Source organism: Danio aesculapii, chromosome 14 (genome assembly GCF_903798145.1).
Source record: "Danio aesculapii chromosome 14, fDanAes4.1, whole genome shotgun sequence".
Taxonomy (NCBI): Eukaryota; Metazoa; Chordata; class Actinopteri; order Cypriniformes; family Danionidae; genus Danio; species Danio aesculapii.
The window spans coordinates 10601344-10624723 of record NC_079448.1 but is presented as its reverse complement, the minus strand read 5'-3'; the positions used below and the strand labels follow the sequence as shown (position 1 = coordinate 10624723).

The window sequence follows — 23380 nt, the reverse complement described above, 5'->3', positions numbered from 1 at the left end:
AGTGGTGTTTTGCTTGTGTCTCTTTGTTGAAGCAGCTGTGTTCTAGCAGGCCTGGATGCTATCTGGACAACATGAATATGTGTGTGTTGTGATGTTATCTGGCACAGGCGACGACATTGTCTGAGTGTCTATGTGTTTGTGAGAGAAAAATGTAAACCGTCGTGTTTTAGTCATTAATTGTGCTTTTGAATGTGTTTTTCTGAGCATTTGTACTGTGGGGAAAACACAGATGCAATTTAATCCTGTCTCATATGGGCTGAAAAGAGCTGTGTCATCGATCTCAAGTCTAAAAACGCTCAAAATAATGCAGATCCTGAGATAAGTTGCAGGGTTTTCTGGATTCAAAGTAAGTCGGGCTGATCGGTCCTAAAGAGATAAGAAGTACAAAAAGCTCTTATGCTGAGAGGACATCAAACAGTTTACTTGTCACTTCATGTTGAATTGTAGGCAATATGCCTGTGCGGGGCCTAAAACTATAGCATTTGCCAAAGAATATTGACAGGCCAAAATGTTGATCAAACTATATATGCATTATTTGATTAAAAAACAGATAATCAGAGTTTCTTTTAAACATGGATCACTATAATTCATTTATTCATTTTCTTTTCAGCTTAGTCTCTTTATTAATCAACCAACTGATCAAGCATATGTTTTACACAGCGGATGCCATTCCAGCCGCAACCCAACACTGGGAAACACCCAAAACACTCTTGCATTCACACATGCATTAAGGCCAATTTAGCTTATTCAATTCGCCTATACCGGATGTCTTTGGACTGTGGGGGAACCCTGGAGGAAACCCACACGAACCCTCAAAACTGGCTAGCAGTCAATGTGTGTTTTTTAATCTTTCAAAATGGTTTCATCTTTTAGCCTAGAAGACGGTAATCACAACAATATATGATGTACATACAGTTGAAGTCAGAATTATTAGCCCCCTTATGAATTTTTTTTTCTTTCTTATTCAGATAGTTCCCTGATTATGTTTAACAGAGCAAGGAAATTTTCACAGTATGTCCTATAATATTTTTTCTTCTGGAGAAAGTCTTATTTGTTTTATTTCGGCTAGAATAAAAACAGTTTTTAATTTTTTTAATCCATTTTAAGGTCAAAATTATTAGCCCCTTTAAGAAATTTTTTTTTTGAACCTGCCTAGTTAACCTAATTAACCTAGTTAAGCCTTTAAATGTCACTTTAAGCTTTATAGAAGTGTCTTGAAAAATATCTAGTTAAATATTATTTACTGTCATCATGGCAAAGATAAAATAAATCAGTTATTAGAAATGAGTTATTAAAACTATTATGTTTAGAAGTGTGTTGAAAAAATCTCTGTTAAACAGAAATTGGGGGGGGGGGGGATAAACAGGGGGGCTAATAATTCAGGGTGAGCTAAAAATTCTGACTTCAACTCTATATGCTTTCACAGATTTTTTTTTTTTTTTATCGTCTATAATAAACAATACTTTTATGCTGCAAACGTGATTTCTCCTGCGTTTCTCATCCAAATTTCGCCTACTTTTTCCATAATTGGCAGGAAGAGGTCTGCCGACACTGTGGTGAAAACCTTGAAAGCATGCCATGGGTAACCCTGAGCCAATACCTTAAATCTTCGAGTTACATTTAACCCCGCGTTACTTTGTGCCCCGCGCTCCCCTATGGTGTAGTAATGTACATTGTTAAGAGCTTCATTTACAATAGACATCTTTAAAGGTGTTTGTTACAGTATTTAGATTTTTTGAACCTCAGATTTTTGAATAGTTGTATCACTGCTAAATAATGTCCAATCCTAAAGGAATATATAAATAAAAAGCAAAAGCCTGTTTATTTTTAAAGCTAACAAATTGACATTTATGTTATATGCTTCGTGGTCCATGTCACAAATGTAAAATTCTGTTTTGCTATTTGAAAGGGTTGTTTCTGAAGCAGTTTCAACTCATTTGGTTTGTTATGTTCGCAACTGATTTCAGTTTTAGTCAGTGTAATTGATTTTTGATCACTAAATTCTTACTCACCCCCGAAGCAGTCATTCCGCGGTTTCCTTTTCGACACGTGCAGCTTATTTTGAAATCCCTTTGGCGACATCTGCTGGTGGTGTAGTGCGTTGAAATGTTACCATCACTAAATATAATCAAATTTATATAAATATCCATAAACAGTGTGTTTATGACGCATCTTAGCTAATGTATAAAATTCCTAATTATTTTTTTCGTTTCTAGCATTTATTAAACATTAAACAAAGATTACCAGTGATGAACAGATGACGACCAATAGGCGAATTTGTGTTTGTTGGTCGTCTTAAGCTTTAGTAAAATGTAAAAATACATTGTACTAATATATTATATAGAAAATAAACATATAGCTTAAAATTTAAAGACTCTCGCTACTTTTTGTTCAAAACTGGCAATAATAAAATTACCAAATCATCTAAAACAATAAGTGACACTGTGTGGCGGTGATGAAATACTTAGCTTTTATCCACAGAATTAAATTACCTTCTATTACCTTAAATATATATATTAACATAAAGTATTTTAACATAATTCATAATTCTGCGTCACAAGTCACGCTTTCGAAAGGCTGCAGTGAGCGTGCGCGTTCGTGGACGTGGCAGTGACGTCGCGCACACCGGAAGCGGTCAGGACTGGAAGTGAAACCCCGACCTCCGTAACATCGATTAGCCGGGAATACTAGAAAAAACGACGAAATGACTCAATAACCGTGAGTAAACGCTTATAACCGATGTCAGGAATTTGTTACCCACTGGTCAATGTTCATTTCGCGTCGTTATGGTTTAATTTAAGACAGATACTGTCGAGTTGTGGGCCAATTAGCGCTCAGAGAGCTGCGTACTGCTTGACTGAAGGCGGATCAGTTACTATAAAAACATAAACAAGCCTTCAGAGACACATCTAGTCTTTATAATATAAAGGTATGTAATAGATCGAGCATAACGAATTTATGATTGGTGTTATCCACGTCTGTCTGTGAAGCCAGAATATTCTAGGTGGCTTATAATCCGATAACATGTGAGTTGAGTTTACTGACTGATGCTCTGGTTATTGTCGACATCTTCTATTGAGTATATTTATTAATTTCATCAAAAAAGCAACATGTGGTGTTTCCATATAATAAAGAGAACAGCATGTCAGCAGATCCTCTCTCTGTCAAGTAGTTCTGGATGTGGGAGTGACGTCCATATATAAGTGTTTGCCTACTTAAATTACCCGTTAAAACTATGTTAAAGGTGTAGTTCACCCAAAAATGAGATTTGTTTACTGTTTAGTCACTATTAAATGCTTTTAAACCTTTATGAGTTTAATTTGAACACAAAAGAAGATATTTTGAAGTAAGCTGACAACCTGTAACCATTGACTTATATAGTAGGAAAAACAAATACTATGGAGCTCAATGGTTACAGGTTTCTCATTTGCATTAAAAGGAAGAATTCTCATAAAGGTTTGGAAGAAGTGAAGGGAGAGTAAATGGTGATAAGTTACATTTTTGGGTCAACTATCCCTTTAAGGCTAGTTGGGATAAAGTTTAAGGCTGCACGATATTGGAAAAATCTGACATGTTGTTTTTCTGCAATATATATTCAGGGCTCGCAAAATCCAGTAGCCCGACGTCCCGGGGCTTTGCTTTTTCCAGTTGGGCTACCAAAATCTATCTTACTCAAAAAAAAAGATAATTATATATGTGCTGTGCTGCTAATACGGCAGCAATAAATCCACTTTTTCACTTGAGAAAAGCCAAAATATAAACAATTGCCTCTTAAATAACACTGTTTTTATCAATGCACACTACTGAAGCACACAAACACTTGTCACTCACACACAGAGATCACACTGACACAAAGATTCAGATACAGAAAAAGCCTGAGATCAGTTTAAAATGTAGTAATCATACGTGTTATATTTAAAATCCCTTTAATGTGTCTACAGCAGCATAAACTTAATATTCGACACAGATGTTTCATTTCCTTAGCACCAATTAATAACTTTTAAAACATTCAGGGACGATTAAAAAATGAACAAACATACATTAAATTCTTACTTCAGAATTGTAGAGTTTAACAGGACATGTCTGTCTTTGGTTTATAAACATCATGAGGCCTGTCAGATCTAGGCGAAATCAAAAATATATCTTTATGCAATTACTCAATATTAAGATCAATATACAGTAGTTAGTCAGTCAGACTGTAAACAAATAACTGTACAATTAAGCGTTTAAATGATGCGATTGTGCACGTCTCCATGAAGAGCGTGTGCTGGAGCATGTACAGATCAGACCCACGTGGTTATGAAAGATAGAATACAGAATACTGAAATCTTTTTATTTAAATTTTTGTAAATGTATGTTTTGTTTTAATTTAATGAATAATGTATTTTCTCTTTGTATGTATTTGTATTTATACTCAGTCTGAAATCACATTTAAGTATGACTTCAAAACAGTATTATTTAGCACTATTTAATTGACTGTGAACAATGTTGTGCTTTGACAGTCATTGGCTGCTAATATGATTTCCCTATTTAGAATTTGCAAGAATATTTTTCTAAAAATAAATGAAGGAAAAAGTCTGAATGTGCAAGTATAAAACCAAATTTACCTTAATGAGATTGTGTCATATCTTTGGATAATTTAGCATTAGCAGCATTTGCATGTGTCAGTATTTAATAATTCAGTATGTTTTGGTTATGGATGTGCACAATATTGTGATCAAAATGAAAACACAGTTCAGCTTCTTTTTCTTCTTTCTCCCTACTGGAAAAATATTCGAAACTGCATGTAACATGCTATAAAAGATAAAAAATATTTCAAAGTGCTGGTCTGCTGACAACAGTTATCTAGAAAATGTAATTCAAGAGTTCACACTTAGATATTGCTTGATGCTATTGGCAGGATTAACCAACACAATCTCACGGCAATTCGTAACTTTTTGATTTAGGGGCTAATTCGGATGAATTTGTACGATCAAATTCGTACAATTTAATACGATTACATTACATCACCCAATGACGGTTAGGGGTGGGGTTAGGTGCCACGCCTCCTCTTTAAAATCGTACAATTTCATACGACTAAACTCGTATGAATTTGTATGAATTAGCCACTAAACTGACAAAACGTAAAATACTTAGGTTTTCTCGTGAGATCAGGCTGGGTTTAACAAAGATAGTTGAGCCCAGGGCTCCTGCCTGGTCAATTAGCATATAAGGGGGTCTGAGATCAGGTAGGTCTCGAGAGTTCCTCCTGTTAAAGGAGGAAAAGGAGGAGATGGGGTGGAAGGGGGGAGTCATCCAAAATGAAGTTAAAGCAGTAGGGTGGAATTGGTCTATTTAAGCTTGGATCAATCTGATTGGATTATGGCTGATTACAGATGAGAGACCACCCGCGATCAATCATATCACATGCTCCTCTCGAAAATGGTTTGTAAAACTTCACTCAACATAGGTTTTGACTGTGTAAAATTTGTGAATCATTAAAATTGCTATTTATCTTTTCAACCTCTATTTGTAATTGATTAAAATACATTGACGCGATAAATGGTTAAATAATTATTAACTCATGAGAATATGATTATTATCATATAAACTTGTGTATTAATTATAGCCATTTGGTTTGTTTTTTTTGTTATCGAACACAGTAGTATTAATTGGGGCTACATGATTTGAAAAAGTCGAATTTTGCGATATCTTATTTTTCTGCAGTAAATGTTGCGATTGTACATTCAGTTTCACAAAACCATTTGAATAGCTCGATTTGATTGTTTTTAGGTACAGAAAATAAAAAATCACTATGCAAAAATGACTTTCTTTATTTGCTTTGTCTAGTTTCTAGTCTAAATATCAAAACAGTTCTTTGATCAAGAAAAAATATTGTTTTGTTTTCACCTTCAGAAGAAATAAAAAAAAATATGAGTTTTTCATTAAAACAAACTAAATTATTTTCCAGTAGGGTAATTAAAATATATTTTTTGCTTAAAATGTAGATATTTGGACTAAAAAACATTTTTTGCGTCAATCATATAAATACAATAAATGAATTCTGAGACTCCTTTTCAACTATAATTCAGACTCAACATTGCATATCTTGCGATGTGACTATTATATTGTGCAGCCCTAATATTAATGTTCCTTATTGAGCAACTACATTAAACACTGGCTGTCCAATATTGAGGAAAACGGTGGTGTGGTATGCAAATAGTTAGAAACAAATAATGCAATATTTTATATGTAATACAGTTTTTTATTATTAAAACCAACATCATAACACATATTAGGAAATAGAAAGCATCATTACAACTTCTGAAAGTGAAGAGTCATGTTTAACTGTTGCGTAAAAACAAATCAGACATTTAAAAAATGTAAACAAACAATAATAATTAAGATAAAAATCAGCACCACTTATTGCTTAACTGGTACAGAAATAAATCAACTAGTAATCATGAAGAACAATCAGGAAAACACAAACACTTGAGACAGACTGGAGTTACTTTGGTGTCTTACTGATTTCTGAACATGACTTGATTGCTTGGTCATATTTCAGCATCCACGCTAAAATATTATACACGAGAAAATCAGCATGTCCACTCTGCTTGGTTTCAGAGATGTGTGTTGACATGTAACTACAATGTATGCAAAAATGCTTTTGTATCAAATCGGTCATTTACCTCAAACCATTGCTGTTTAAATATCGCAATATGCACATTTGTGATGTTTTGATTGTTTCAGTATATTGCTTACTAGCCCTAATAAACACTGTTTAGCCACTTTTCAGAATCAACAATTAATATGTAGGCGATTGATTGAATCATTCTGTAATCCTCAGATGGTGTGTGGAGTCGCTGAAGGACTGTCAGCCCTGGCAAGCTCTTAGTAACACCTGAAGTCATAGAGACACCAACAGAGTTTCACAGCAGTCGGACCACTTTAGATTCACTGCCACATCCTGATATCTTTGAGGGACAAACAGTTCTACAGCATTATCATGACGTGTCGGGACCGCACACTTGAGTTCCAGTCGGCTTGTAAGTCACTGCAGGGGAGACAGTTACAGGTATGGCCATTTTACACAACATGTTCTGTGGCTTATAATGGGTATGGATTAAGAGAGATGCTTAGAATGTGTTCACCATTACAGAGCATCTTGGAAGAAAATTTGCATTATGCTTTAAAATTCTTGATAGATCACCATTCACTCACCCTTTGCCTTCTATAATTAAACACAAATTATTCTAGGTAGAATCAATGCGAGCTGCTCTTTTCCATATGTCAGAGGTAAATGGTGTTTTATAGTGCTAAGCTTCAGAAATGAAATATGCATGTATTCTAAGATCTAAGTTCTAATATCTGAGTTTAATATGCTAATATAAACTTAAAGACAGAGGCCTTTGTAGCATGTGCTGAAGGGGATAGTTCACCCAACAAGGAAAAATTCCTTATTATTTACTCACCCTCAAGTGGTTTCAAACCATTGTGAGTTTCTTTCTTCTGTTGAACACGAAAGAAGATTTTTTGAAGAAAGCTGAAAACCAGTAACCATTGACTTCATAAGTAATTAAAGTCAGTTGTTACAGGTTTCCAACATTTTTCTAAATAATTTCTTTTGTGTTTAACACATAATAGAAACTCTTATAGGTTTAAAACAAGTAAAGGGTGAGTAAATGATGAAAGAGTTTTCAGTTTTTGGGTGAACTATACCTTGAAGAGCAAGAGATAATTTCCAGAGAAGAAGTTATAAACAAGAAAGAGAACTTGCATCTAGAGATGCACTGGTCGACTGGCCTGGGATTGGAATTGGATGATTTTTTTTGACCGGCTAGTCATCTGGCCTATGTAAGCCAGTTTATTCTGTTACCAGTTGTGCGTGCAGTATCATAACAGAGATGCTCGTAATCACACTTACAGCCACATATGACGTCATCTGCACAGAACTTTTTTCCACAGTGTGACAGTGCCGCTATCGGTGTGATTTTCAGCAATGACTTTTTCAGCAAAAACCTTTGGCGCAACACAAACTTAATCGTAACTTTCAAAAGACCTCTGCCCAAATACACAATTCACACACTAACATTAGACAGGTCTTTTCTGACAGGGAGATGCTCATTTCGTCTGACTAATAGAATTTTGTCCAATTAATGCTATTGGTTAAATGGTTTAAAAGTCATAAATATTTGTCTTTTAAGTTCCCTATGCGAAGCTGTCTATTCTTCTGATAGACATGTCAGTCATAATAACACTATTTATCTTGAAGTTGTCTGAAACGGCTTTACCAAAAAATATAAAAACAAAATCTGAAAACAATCTATAAAGCTAATTATTACATAAAATATATTATAATGATATATTAAAAGCACATGCTTATCTTTGAACTTTTGTGAAATGAGAAATAAAAGGTTTAAAGACTGTGGAAAATGACATATTTAGTTAGTGTTTTTAATCCATTTGGGGGGGGGGACTGATGCATATGCTTTGAGTTATTGATTGATTGATTTTTATCGTTGCTATATTTATTATTCTAAAAATAGTTTTAGAAAGAAAATCTGACTCTTCATAAATCTGTATCATTATCGGCAGGTCACGCATACCAAATATGGAAATCCGAATCAGCCAAGAAATTTGCAGCCTGTGCATATCTTAACTTTTTATCTTTCTATGTCAGCACCAGGTGTTTATGCTGGTCAGTAAAGGTTAAAAACCTATTCATTATGTCAGTAACATACATCTTAAAATATATTCCCTCCACCCAAGTCGGGGTGAGGTGAAGGCTCAATGTCAACGTGATCCATGAAGCAGAAAAGGTGAAATCTGATCAATTTAGAGAAGATATGAGTTGTGGTTATTAACGCTTTGAGCAAAAACAGAAAAATAGCAGCTTTTGGAAAGAAAATCTAGTGCAAATATAACATATTATCATAACTTTTAAGGGATTATACATATATTAGACATTAGTAAAGCACCATGCGTCTATGGATAAAGATAATGAAATAATATCAAAAATATAAGTAGCATAAGCTAGTAATATGAATATGGTTAAAGGTACATTCATAATAATTATAAAGAATAATTATGATGAATAAATCAATAAATGATTATTGAAAATATAATAGTAGTTTTTATACACGTTTAACACATATAAGAGAATTAATTGACTATATATAGTCACTGTTTAAGATCTGCCTTATTAATAATAATAATAATGACTGGGACCAGATTTACAGTGGGTAACCGTTCCATCCAAGTACACAACAGCTGGTGTCCCCTCATGGCATGTTTAAGTATCTTTTCATCTTGTTTTATAGCTAAATCAGTGCTTACTGTTGGTCTGTTTAACTTTCTATTTTTTTTTTAGATTTGTTTTTTGTTTAAATGAATAACTTGGCAGCACTAAAGAGCTCTACAAATACAACAAAATTAAAAGATGAACTATATGTGTTTTTTATGTTAATATTTGAAGTTTTTGCATTAAAGTTCCTTTTAAATGGAATGTATTATGCCCCTTTTTAGAAGCTATTTTTTACAAAATAAGTCTCTGATATCCCAAGAGTGTGTATGTGAGGTTTCAGCTTAAATTACCCCACACAAAATGTTTTATAACTCTTTGAAACTGCTCCTTTTAAGCTTTGGTCTTAACTCTGCGGTTTTGGTTACTGTCACTTTAAATTCAAATGAGATTGTTCTGCCAGCTCTTTTCAAAATTTGGCAGAGCTACAAATGTCTATGTGTCAGCATAGTGGCAGACTCAAAACAAGACTGCTAATGAGCATAGAAATCATCACTAATGGGCAGGGGTTCCCCCTGTGATGCATGTACAAAGGTAGAATGACAGTCATGTTTCTGCTGACTGTTTTTATGAAGTGTGATTATAAAAAAAATACATTTTTACCATTAGAAACTTGTTATATTCACAGATTGTTGCCACACAACTGTGTTTAAACCCCTTATAAAGGTGATTTTTGCATAATGGGTCCCCTTTAAACATTTTTTTCCTTTATTTTGTGTCATACTTCATTTGCGGGCATAACATGTCTTAATTCGTTTTTCTGTCTTTTCAGAATGGAACTCACTCTAAACCTGCCGTTAATGCCCTTAAACAGCGCAGTGACTTCACTCTCATGGCCAAGTAAGAGACATTCAGATCAATGTTTCTCTTTGGATTTTGCCCAGTGTGTTTTTATTTCGGTTCAACTGCATCTTGTCCTGCTTGAATCTTTGACCCCCTGACATCTTGTGGTGTTTCTTTGTAACAGGAGAATTGGGAAAGACTTGAGCAACACATTTGCCAAGCTTGAAAAGCTTACAATCTGTAAGTAACATCAGTAAAAAAAAGTGTACAGTGTAGTTTGAAATTAATTAACACAGTACACAAATGCTGTGCGTGTGCTTGCTTATTTTTCTAATAATCTATGTGTTATGACAAAAAGAATAATATAGTATATAAAGAATACTTTGTGCTTAACTTATTAGAAATTGGTATTGTAACAGATCTGAAACTTGTAAATCAAATCCCTATTTTGGTTATGCAACTGACTAAATGTTCATTTTTATGCTCTCTCAGATAGTATTTATTTCATTAAAAAAATACAGAAAAATGTACAGTATTTAGCTCTTTGTTTAAAGGTGGTGTTATCTGATTGAATAATATATAAATATATATATATATATATATATATATATATATATATATATATATATATATATATATATATATATATATATATATATATATATATATATATATATATATATATATATATATATTTATATATTTATATATTTATATATATATATATATATTTTTTTTTAATTATTGTGAGGCAATTGAGAGGTTATTATTACTTTAGCACCTACAGAAATTATTCTTACATACTGATTTGCTTGAAAAATAACTTTTCTGATCAATGTTGAAAAACTTTTGTGGAAACTTTTTTCAGTATTCATAGTACTGAATACAAAGTTTAAAAGAAAGGCATTTAGCCAATATTTTGTACTATTATGAATCGCTTTACAATCACTGATTCAAAAATATATATTTAATACATTCTTGTTTTATTTATATGTGTGTGTATATACATATGTCTGACAAAAGTCTTGTCGTTGATCCCAGTTGTAAGAGCAACAAATAATAACTTGACCTATAGTTTGGATCAATTGGAAAAGTGCCAGAAGGTAGATCATCTGGTCATCTGTTGAACTGCATCCCAATTATCACAAATACTGCAAAAGACCTATTGGAACCCGCATAGACCCAAGATTCTCATAGAAATCAGTCAGTTTGGTAAAGGAAAAATCATTGTTTGGGGTTACATTCAGTATGGGGGCATGCGAGAGATTTGAAGAGTGGATGTCAACATCAACAGCCTGAGGTATCAAGATATTTGTGCGGCCCATTACATTACAAACCACAGGAGAGGGCAAATTCTTCAGCAGGATAGCGCTCCTTCTGATACTTCAGCCTCCACATCAAAGGTTCTGAAAGCAAAGAAGGTCAAGGTCCTCCAGGATTGGCCAGCCCAGTCACCAGACATGAACATTATTGAGCATGTCTGGGGTAAGATGGAGGAGACGGCACTGAAGATGAATCCAAAGAATCTTGATGAACTCTGGAAGTCCTGCAAGAACGCTTTCTTTGCCATTCCAGATGACTTTATTAGTAAGAGTCATTGTATTTGAGTCATTGCTGACTCTGCATTGATGTATGGGTGCAGTCTTCCAAGCTTATGGGAGTCAAAACATAATATTAATTGTTTTTCCACTGCAACATTACTTTATATTCTATACTGAACATTATTTCTGTTAAGTGACAAGACTTTTGTCTAAACAAAGTCAGACCAATTTAATTATTAAAAACCAAGTCATGATCATATTTTTGGTAAAATAAGCGTAATCTAGAGGTTTTTGCCTTTCATATAAGCCACTTCTGATACCAAATGATCAACTAGAAGTCAAGTTATTATTTGTTGTCCCTAAAACTAGGATAGAAGACAAGACTTTTGTCAGGTAGTATTTGAAAACTTAGAAAACTTTAAGACTGCTGTTTGTAATAACCAGATATTGTTGTAACTGTTAGATATTGCATTGTTTGTATCTGCTGTCAATGTCATATTTTTATTCTCCGTTTATTCTTAGTGGCCAAAAGAAAGTCTTTGTTTGATGATAAAGCAGTGGAGATTGAGGAGCTAACATACATCATTAAACAGGTTGGTAAAGACCATGGTCATTCTCCATATCCAGCATAATGAAAAAAAATTCAGTACCTGCTTCTCCTTACATTGATGTTAAAGATGGCAAGTGTTGATATTTTTGTTAACCAGAATCCTGTATAAGATCAAGCCTCTAGCAGTGATCTGATATGCCATCTCTTTTTATCTGCCTGTCTCTCGCATCAGGATATCAACAGTCTGAATAAGCAGATAGCACAGCTGCAAGACCTTGTGCGATCTCGCAGTGGGCAAAATGGCCGCCACATCCAGACACATTCCAACACAATTGTCGTCTCCTTGCAGGTAAATTTTCTATCTGACATTCCACTCTTTCTACGTTTATCTAACATATCCCGTGCTGTAGACAGTAGGGGTGGTTGATCTCATTTTCATTGACATCAGATGACAAGCCGCCACACCTTTCATTTTTCTGCCGCAATGTAGTTCACCATGTAAACAGTCTTATCTGGGAATGTTTGTGTTACAGTCTAAGCTGGCATCAATGTCCAATGATTTCAAGTCAGTTCTGGAAGTGAGAACAGAGGTGAGTTTTATGTGTATATATATATATTTATTTATTTATTTATTTTATGGACCCATTTCATATTTCTGGGTTTCTGAGTAGCAGAAGTCTTCATATTTGGGTAAACCTTGAATGGTACAACAAATAGATTTATTACAATCCCATTTGCTGAAATAATAAAACAAAAACGCAACAATTGTGTTATCAAGACTTTCAGAAGAAGGAAAAAAATAGTGTGATACTCATAACGGCAGCCAGAAGAGGGAATATCATCAAATTTACTGTTCTTCTCATACACTCTGTATTACAAAAGCCTCGCAGAAGCGGTAAATTGTTTTTTGTAATTTGATGCAAAGATGATATAATACACTAACCAACAAAAGTCTTGTTGTTGATCCCAGTTGTAAGAGCAATAAATAATAACTTGACTTCTAGTTGATCGTTTCGAAAAGTGGCAGAAGGTAGATTTTTCTATTGAAATGCATCCCAATCATCAGAAATACTGCAAAAGACCTGATGAAACCTACATGAACCCAAGATTCTCACAGATATCAGTCAAGTTTGGTGAAGGAAAAATCATGGTTTGGGGTTACATTCAGTATGGGGGTGTGCAGAGTAGATGGCAACATCAACAGCCTGAGGTATCAAAACATTTGTGCTGCCCATTACAAACCACCGGAGAGGGCAAATTCTTCAGCAGGATAGCGCTCCTTCTGATACTTCAGCCTCCACATCATGGAGTACACCATGGCTTTATATTCTATACTGTACATTATTTCTGTTAAATAACAAGACTTTTGATTAAGCAAAGTCAGACCTTCCTAATTAAATAATTAAAAATCAAACCATGATCATATTTTATTTTGGTAAAATAAGTGTAATCTAGAGCAGTGTTTCCCAACCCTGTTCCTGGAGGCACACTAACAGTACATATTTTCGGTGTTTCTCTTATCTGACCCATTAACTTCAGGTTTTGGAGCCTCTTCTTATGTTCTGATGAGTTGATTCAGGTGTTTTTGATTGGGGAGAGTTTGAAAATGTGGACTGTTGGTGTGCCTTCAGGAACAGGGTTGGGAAACACTGATCTAGAGGTCTTTGCCCTTCATATAAGCCACTTCTGATAGAAAATGAACTAGAAGTCAAGTTAATATTTGTTGTTCCTAAAACTTGGTTAGGCAACGAGACTTTTGTCAGGTTGAGTACATGCGTAAATACATTTATTTATTTTTATATAAGTCAAAATATTCCTGGATTTAAGATTATGATGATCATTATATGGGTCATAACATCCTTGTGAAAAGGGTCCATTGCTATATGACAATTGTAGCACTTAATAATTTAATGTCATCATTTCTGTGACAGTGTTTTGTTAAGTGTTTATTCTGTGTTGTACTTATACAACACACAGGTGTGTTTACAGTGCATCTATACGTTTTTTTCACACTTGAAATTGTTAACCTGTAGTCATCCTACACCCTGCATAAACTGAATCCTGGGTAGTCTATAATCACGTTTCACACTGCTCCTAATATACCTGGCGTTAATGAGTATTCTTGGGTGTTCCTTAATAAACATTTCACACTATACAGTCCTAAACATAACGTCAACGTTTGGTAACACTTTATTTTGATGGTCCATTTGAGTATTAGTAGACTGTCTGCTTATTATCTGCTGATACTGCTCCTTCAAGAGACTTTTAACTGACTATAAGAAACTTTGCAAGTACATGTTAACTTACACCAACCCTAACCCCAACCTAACTGTCTATCTGTAATCTAATGAGAATTAGTTGGCATGTAGATGCAATGTAACTTAAATTCAACAAACAGACCATCAAAATAAAGTGTGACCCAATGTTTTTATTTACATTGTCAATGTTGCTGATTGGACAAACAACAGGTAACCTTTTTACACGGCATATGTTAACGGCTTATCAATTACAAAAAAGTATGCAAAGTTTATGTGAACGTCTCCTGATCACTCCAGTTTACACGCTTTCCATCTTTTAATATTTCTTACTTTTTTCTCACTGACTGCTGGTTACACGATGCACATTCTTGTTATTGGTTTGACATGAGCCTGGGGTCTGTACCATGAAGATGGATTAGCTTGCTAGCCAGCTAAGTTTCAGTTTAATTTGCACCAGTCTTGGGTTTTAGGTAACATAAAGGCAACTTGACTTTAAATAAATCTTTGGTATTATGGAGCAGCTGAGTTGAGCTATCGTTGTTACGTTATTGATGTAATTTAAACTGAAGCATAATTGGCTATCCAGCTAATCTAGCTTCATAGTGCAGTCCACAGGAGTTAAAAGTGGTGTTTAGAATAATGATAACCAGGGACAGTGTAAAAAGCCTTAGGGTTAGATTTGATATTTCTTATTGCCATTTTTTAAAAGCATTTTTAATGCAATTAAAGATTAATAGGGAACATGAGTTTACGAACTAGATGTTTATTTGCTTTTTCACAATGAACTTTTAGAATTCGAATTGGAGGCCACCACGGTACTTTAATTAGGATCAATGCAAAGATGCCAAAAACAATAAAAAACAAAAACAGGCAGACTGACTAAAAAAAGAAAAAAACTTTGATCAGTTCATCTCTAATCGTTGTCCTCATGTTTGTTTTAGCTTTCAGGCCAGCTCCATCTCAGCTTTCTTTTGTCTTATTGATTTGTATTCTATTGTATACTACTTGAAAGTAATGAGTGAGTTATTATAATACATTATTTTTCTTCTTGTTCAGAATCTGAAGCAGCAGCGCAGCAGAAGAGAGCATTTCTCCCAAGCTCCTGTTTCTGCCTCTCCTCTACTCGCCAATAACTTCAGTATGTCTTTCCTCAGTATTGTCATGTTCATCTTTTTCCTGTGCTAATTAGGTTCCACCTTTTTTTTTTTTTTCTTTTTTTTTTTCAGATTTAAAAGAACACTTCACTTTTTTGAACATAAGCTCATTTTGCAACTCTCCTAGGGCTCTATTTTGATGATCTAAGCACAAAGTCATTAAGGGTGTGTCCAAATCCACTTTTGCTATTTTAAGGACGGAAAAATACGTTCTGCGCCTCGGTGCATGGTCTAACAGGGTTGTGCTTATTCTCTTTATTAGTTTTGGGTGTATTTTGTGCATATTGTGCATTAAACTAATCAGAGTCTCATCTCGCATTGCCTTTAAGAGTCAGTTGCGTCATGTCATGGCACATTTTCTATTTACATGGCAGACTTTGTAAGTGGAAAAACTGAACGCTTCGCTAAACAGACCGTCTGCAGTGAGGATAAAGAACAAGCCTCCTCCATTCAGCCTTTCTACATTCTTTTTACTTTTAAATTTAAAATTAGGTATTAGGAAACAGTACACACTTCACTGAAGACATCCATTAGCCTATATTTTAATTTCGTTTTTTAAGCACGTCAGTTCTAATTTCCAGCAAATGAACAATAATAATAAAGTGTGGTAGTGGAAGTGCATACATTTCCAAAACACGACAGGTGGATACATGCATACATACATACGTACATGCATGCATGCATGCATTCATACATACATTCATTCATTCATTCATTCATTCATTCATTCATTCATATATATATATATATATATATATATATATATATATATATATATATATATATATATATATATATATATATATATATATAAATAATAATATATTATAATAATAATATATTATAATATATAAAAAAAAATAATATACATAAATATACATATAATGACATTATACAAATGTAAGTTGTCATGAATAAACTGAAAAAAGAAATGGAGGCATGAAGAAGGCATGAAGGTAGCAGTTTTTATATTTATGTAGAAAGTAATAATTTTTGTAACATTTTAATCCTTTAAAAAAAAATTTATAACTACCTATCTTTGCGCTGGATTTTAGACCAGCTTTTAGTTGGTCAATAACACAGTCTATTTTGGTCAAATAGCAACGAGTCTTAACACACTCCCTTTTTAGAACAGCACACTATTAAGTCCACAAAGTGGCGCAATTGGATTTGCTATTTAAACAACATAGTGCAAAATGTAAAAATTAAGATTGTGCTGGTCTGAAAATAGCCACGAATCGCACCAAAATCGTCTTGCGCCTAATTGCGCCGGGCGTATGATAGGGCCCATAGAGTTAAACAGTTGAATTTTACTATTCTTTTAATTGATTCTGCCGATCTCTGTGTCTGGCAGGAGCACTTTTAGCTTAGCTCATTGAATCAGATTAGACCATTAGTAGTTACATCATGTACCACGACCAACGAAAATGAAAGGTTGCTATTTTCTAGGCCGATATGAAGTATAGGAACTATCTTCTTCCTGATAATCAAGGAACTTTGCTGCTGTACCATGGCTGAAGCGGGTGTCTTGTTAGTTAATATTTTTGTTTAAATACTTTCTTTGGGTGCGTCACGATGGTGCAATGGGTAGAACGATCGCCTCGCAGCAAGAAGGGTCACTGATTCGAGCCTCGACAGTCATTTGGCATTTCTGTGTGGAGTTTCTGTGTGCATGTTCTTCCAGTGTTTGCGTGGGTTTCCTCCAGGTGCTCTGGTTTCCCCCCACAAATCCAAAGACGTGCTGTAGGTGAATTGGATAGGCTAAATTGTCCATAGTGTATGTGTGTGAATGAGTGTGTATAGATGTTTCCCAATGATGGGTTGCAACTAGAAGGGCATCCGCTGCGTTAAACATATGCTGGATAAGTTGGCGGTTCATTCTGCTGTGGCGACCCCAGAATAATAAAGGGACTAAGCCGAAAAGGAAATGAGTGAATGAATACTTAAAGCAAAAAATTCTTGCAAATGTTCTTATTTTTGCTTTTACCTCTGTCATCTGTCATCACATTAAACCATTTATGGTTGTGGCTCTTCCAGACAGCTCAGTTCTGATGCAGGATGAGTCCAGGAGTCTGGGAGCAGAAGTGGCCATCGACATGGATTCGAGAGCAAACCCTCTACAGCTGCAGCTCATCGATGAACAGGTTTCTGTCTCTTAGATCAAGTGCAGATGGAATTAGACTGATTGCAGACTATGGTTTGCATGTATGATAAATCTCCCATGTCTGATTTTATTATCAAATTTCCCTTTGCTGTGTTTGTGCAGGACTCGTATATCCAGAGCCGAGCGGACACCATGCAGAACATCGAGAGCACAATCGTGGAGTTGGGCTCCATCTTTCAGCAGCTGGCACACATGGTCAAAGAGCAGGAGGAGACGATTCAGAGGTCAGACACACAAACAAGCGGTCCACATAACAGCAAAATGTAGCTATACAACTCTGAGCAATTTGACAATTATGTTTATCGAATTAAAATGAGCTTCTTGAAGGTAAAATAGTTAACCCAAAACTGAAAAGTGTTATCATTTACCCATCCTTATCTTGTCACAAATCTGTTCAAGTTTTTCTTTCTGTTGTACAGAAAAGAAGATATTTTGAACAATGCTGGAAACTGGTAACTATTGACTTCCGTTGTATTTGTTTTTTTTCTGTTTTCTGTTATGGAAGCCAATGGTTACCGGTTTCCAACATTGTTTAAAATATCTTCTTTTGTGGTCAACAAAATAAAGAAATTGGTAAAGGTTTGCAAGAACTTGAGGGCAAGTAAATTATAAGTGCATTTTCATTTTTGGGTGAACCATCCCTTTAAATTTCTTAATTAATGGGAAAAAAAGCACCGCAATTCATCAGCGGATCGCTCGTATGTCAGCTTATAGATGCACCAGCTGTTCAACATGGCTTTATAACACTTCAGTGTCCCTGTATCTGTGGTTACACTTAGTAAACAGTGGTGAGTTCGGTGAACTGATGACCTTTATGGCCACAGTAAATTCTGTTAAGCATGTGAACCCAATGGCAAATCAGAGCTGTTTAAGAAGGTGCTCAACAGCGCTCAAACGTCCTGCATGTTAACAGGAAATGGACATTTCTAAAATTTCAGTATTGTGACAACCCTAGTATATTTTCATTTGGATGTCTGACAACTGAAAATAAATCTAGTACCAGATATTGCAGCCTCTGTTACATTTTACCTTGCACTTTTTTGTTAACGTTTGTTATTATTTATTTATTTAGGGTAAGCGATTTCACTTTCTGATTCCAATGCCTAATTATTAAATTGTTAAAATGACAATTAAATAAAATATTCTTAAGAATAAATGGGTTCTTTGAAAGAGTGTACTTGCATTGTGATTATATTATATTATATTATATTATATTATATTGTCTGGCATTATATGAGGCCATATTTTCATATTTTCAAAGTTTGAGTAATAAGATTTTTTTCTATTTGGATTGTGAGCATATTTAACTCGAAGATAGACAGCAAAAGCTTCTCAATTCTAAGAAGATAACATTTTTCAGTGTCAGTTTTAAAAATCAAGCTATAGTGAATTATATTTCTCAAATGTGAAAGAACGATATATGTCCAGTTAGTGTGGATTAACAGTATATCTCCAATTCATCATATCACTTTAAACCACTAAAGATCTGCTTCCTTTATCTTAGTTTTAATGCAGTAACCGAAACTTCAGGTTAATATTAAGCATTTCTTTCAAGTTTTTTTTTTTTGTTGTTGTTATTATTATTATTATTATTATTATTATTATTATTATTATTATTACAAAAAGCATAAAAAGTGATGTGCCATGCAGGGAATTCTGGGAAAGTCAGGTTACGGTTATTCGCCGTATTTATTAAGGAAATATACTGTTAACCAGGTTATGGATTTTTACTGTAGCATTTTTACAGTTTTTTTTTTTTTACCGTTGAAATCACAGCCATTTTTTATGGTGGATGGTTGTTTGTCGCACACACTCATATAATGAGTGGCATAAAATGGAATTAAAATGACAATCGCAATATATTTTGCTGCAAAATATTGTACAACAAAAAATAGATATCATGATAGGCCTATAGCTGAGTTGTTGTCAGATGCTGTAAAAATCACAATGCATTCATTATTCATCTACAGGATCGACGCTAACGTGGACGACACAGAGCTGAACGTGGAAATGGCCCACGGCGAGATCCTGAAGTACTTCCAGTCCGTCTCCTCCAACCGCTGGCTCATGATCAAGATATTCCTGGTACTCATCGTCTTCTTCGTCATCTTTGTGGTCTTCCTCGCTTGAGGTGGAATGACCTAGACTGTAAAGGGCTGCAAACCGAGCCAAAGGGTTTGAAGGAGGGAAGGAGCAGGCAATGGACTTATGGGCGAATGTGCAAAAAAACACAAACTCAAGTGGACCGGGCCACAGAGACTCTGGCTCTCAGGATAGGTTGGGTTGGGATGGGGTAACGATGCTCATTAATAGAAATGCTTTTAGTCCGAGTGACTGGAGTCAGATTTCTGTCCCAGTCTGGATAATGATTATGAAGGTGGATCTGAGATTTACTGTGTATTTAGATGGAGAGGAGAGTGTTTGATTTCACTCTGTTCTCTTTAAGCTTCATCTGCGTTAATACTTGAGCCTTCGTTTCTTATTAATCATCACATATTAAACCAGAAGGCTTTTTCCCAAGTGGTTTGATTCTCCAAACTGGTTTAATTTTTTTTTTTTTCTCTTGGACAGTGTTATTCGTAATCTGTAACATTTTTTACGGTAAATTCAGTGAGATCTGATTCTCTCCATTAAATATTCCTAATGATATTAATAATACTACTGGTAATTAATTTAAGTTTATCAGTTTTTATATAAAAAAACAGGTGATTATTTGACACTTAAGGGTGTATCTTGAAGTATCAGAATCATATTTTACCCCCCAAAATTAGGAGATACTGTTAATTGTGTTAATGTAATTATATTTTTCATACATAAAAATGATGTCTATTTCAGGACTGTTACAGCACTTTTTTCATGAAATTAAAGGGACAGTTCACCAAAAAACGAAAAAACTACACAATATTATTTATTTACACTTAAATTATCTTTTTTGAGAGAACCGTCTCTTTAATATGGAAAAAATACATGAATGTAATTTACCTTATTGTATATCGCGTCATGTAAAAATGTATATTAATAACAGCATAACTTCATTACAACCATTTCTACAATGATAAATATTTACTTTATAAATGTACAAATACATTTGTACAGATAAATATGTAAAGTATAGCGTTTGCTTGGGAATTGGGACATAAATTAATAAATATTAATGTTCATCAAATATATTTAATTTACATTTTTTTTGGTGGAGGAGTGAAATATGAGTCTGAGCCTTCCTTACAGTTTCTCCCTTCAAGTGTTAAAGGGATAGTTCACCCAAAAATGAAAGTTCTGTCATTTATTTACTCACCATTTACTTGTTTCAAACCTTTAAGAGTTTCTTTCTTCTGTTAAACAAGCTAGAAGATATTTTGAAGAATGTTGGAAACCTGTAACCATTGACTTCAATAGTGTTTGTTTTTCTACTATGGAATTCTGTGGTTGCCGGTTTCTAACATTCTTCAAAATATCTTCTTTCGTGTTCAACAGAAGAAAGAAACACATAAAGGTTTGGAACCACTTCAGGTAAGAGTAAATAGTGAGTAAATGTTCATTTTTAGGGTGAACTGTGCTTTTAATTCCCTGTAAATATGGGCTCTATATAATATACCATACTTAGGCTTTGAGTTTCTTTATTTTTGTATTATTTGAGTTTGATTCTGCCAAATACACAAGGAGTTTTTGCCTGGTCTTATGATTTTGCCCTGCGCAGGAATGAGCAAATGAAGACCAGCATTTTTATACAGTACTTTAAAACAACACACACTGCGGTTTAAAAAGCTCAAAGAGACTCCAGATGGTTCAAGCTGCTCATTTCATCACTTCAGGATGGGCTTCATTCCAGGTCAGTGCAAAAAAAAGTCACGTGGTGTGTTTTATATTGTGGAGCTGAAGGTCAGGTAATGAATGAGATCTGTACTGTAATCGATGAGCAGTGTGTGTTTGTGTGTATCCTTTATTTCGGAGGAGCAGCTTCGGAGAAATATGGGAAGATCTGCTCCTACGTGCTGCGATGCTGTGAAGAATAAAACTGGAGGATGTGGAAAAAAGATGAAGCCATTGGTCAAACTCTTTAATTTGGTAAATCACAGACTTCCACACACACACACACTCAATTCAAACTCATGAACGATGTACAGTGTATTATTTAATGAGCACTTTTTATGAAGACCCCTGTTTCCAGGCTTTTTCTTTTTTTAGCTGAATGGTCTGCATCTCTTGTATGAACTCAACACTGTTGTAATGTAAGAACAAACAGTACATATTAAAAGACTTCTGAGAAACGGATTATGGCTAACGTTGCTTTTGTTGCTGTGACTGTCAAGACATTATGGAGTGAATCGCAAAACAATTATCCAAGTTAATTCAGGTATCAGAAATTTAAATTATATCTATATATATACACTACCTGACAAAAGACTATTCTCCTATCCAAGTTTTAGGAAAAACAAATAACTTGACTTCTAGTTGATCGTTTGGTATCAGAAGTGGCTTATATGAAAGGCAAAGGCCTCTAGATTACGCTTATTTTACCAAAATAAAATATGATCATGACTTGGTTTTTAATTATTTAATTAGGACAGTAAGGTCTGACTTTGCCCAGACAAAAGTCTTGTCACTTAACAGAAATAATGTCCAGTATAGAATATAAAGTCATGGTGAAGAAAGAATTAATATTGTGTATGACTCCCATGAGCTTGGACGACTGCATCTATACATCTCTGCAATGACTCAAATAACTTATTAATAAAGTCATCTGGAATGGCAAAGAAAGTGTTCTTGCAAGACTCCCAGAGTTCATCAAGATTCTTTGGATTTATCTTCAGTGCCTCCTCCTCCATCTTTCCCTAGACATGCTCAATAATGTTCATGTTTGGTGACTGGGCTGGCCAATCCCGGAGCATCTTGACCTATCCTGCTAAAGAATTTGCTCTCTCCTGTGATTTGTAATGTAATGGGCAGCACAAATGTCTTGATACTTCAGGATGTTGATGTTGCCATCCACTTTGCAGATCTCTCAGTGCCCCCATACTGAATGCATCCCCAAACCATGATCTTTCCTTCACCAAACCTGACTGATTTCTATGAGAATCATGGGTCCATTCATGTTCCAATAGGTCTTCTGCAGTATTGCGATGATTGTGATACAGTTCAACAGGTGATTCATTAGAAAAATCTACCTTCTGACACTTTTCCAAATGAACGACTGGAAGTCAAGTTGTTATTTGTTGCTCTTACAACTGGGATCGATGACAAGACTTTTGTCAGGTAGTGTACACATTTAGGATTTAGAGGCTGTTTTTATTTAATATTGCAAAATGATAAAAATAAAATATTGCATGTAATTTTCACATTTGGTGCTGTACAGTTAACCAAGTGGTTATGTAACAACTTTAATATCTAAATATTTTATTGTAAAGGAAAGTAATGCCATTTTAATTTAACAAAATTAAGTGTTATTATGTACACATACATTTTTGCTTCTTCATAAACAAATATGTTTTTATGGTGAAATAGTAAATATAAAATGTTATTTCTTTTTTTAATGCATGGTATAATGGGCTATATGCAGAGCTAGTGTTTTTCAGCGAATGATGAACTTCAGGTGAAAGTTTTATGTGACTGTTTTTTAATTTCATAAGGTTCCTTTTACAGCATCGATCAC

The 23380-nt window shown here is 34.4% G+C and overlaps 1 protein-coding gene across 1 annotated transcript; it reads left to right on the top strand.

Moving 5' to 3' along the window:
* Positions 1–2624: 2624 nt before the first annotated feature.
* stx5a (syntaxin 5A) lies at positions 2625–22002 on the top strand. Its single transcript, XM_056472512.1, has 11 exons — positions 2625–2718; positions 6827–7054; positions 10053–10120; positions 10248–10303; positions 12127–12197; positions 12387–12503; positions 12688–12744; positions 15469–15550; positions 17604–17710; positions 17833–17954; positions 19701–22002. Exons 2-11 carry the CDS (start codon positions 6986–6988, stop codon positions 19858–19860), a joined length of 909 nt encoding a protein of 302 aa, XP_056328487.1. The 5' UTR covers positions 2625–2718; positions 6827–6985; the 3' UTR covers positions 19861–22002.
* The last annotated feature ends 1378 nt before the right edge of the window (positions 22003–23380 follow it).

Coding starts and splice junctions, on each gene's coding strand:
- stx5a (XM_056472512.1), top strand. CDS start 6,986: ATGACGTGTCGGGACCGCACACTTGAGTTCCAGTCGGCTTGTAAGTCA. Junction 12,745..15,468: donor TTCTGGAAGTGAGAACAGAG/GTGAGTTTTATG, acceptor CTTCTTGTTCAG/AATCTGAAGCAGCAGCGCAG. Junction 17,711..17,832: donor TGCAGCTCATCGATGAACAG/GTTTCTGTCTCT, acceptor GTGTTTGTGCAG/GACTCGTATATCCAGAGCCG.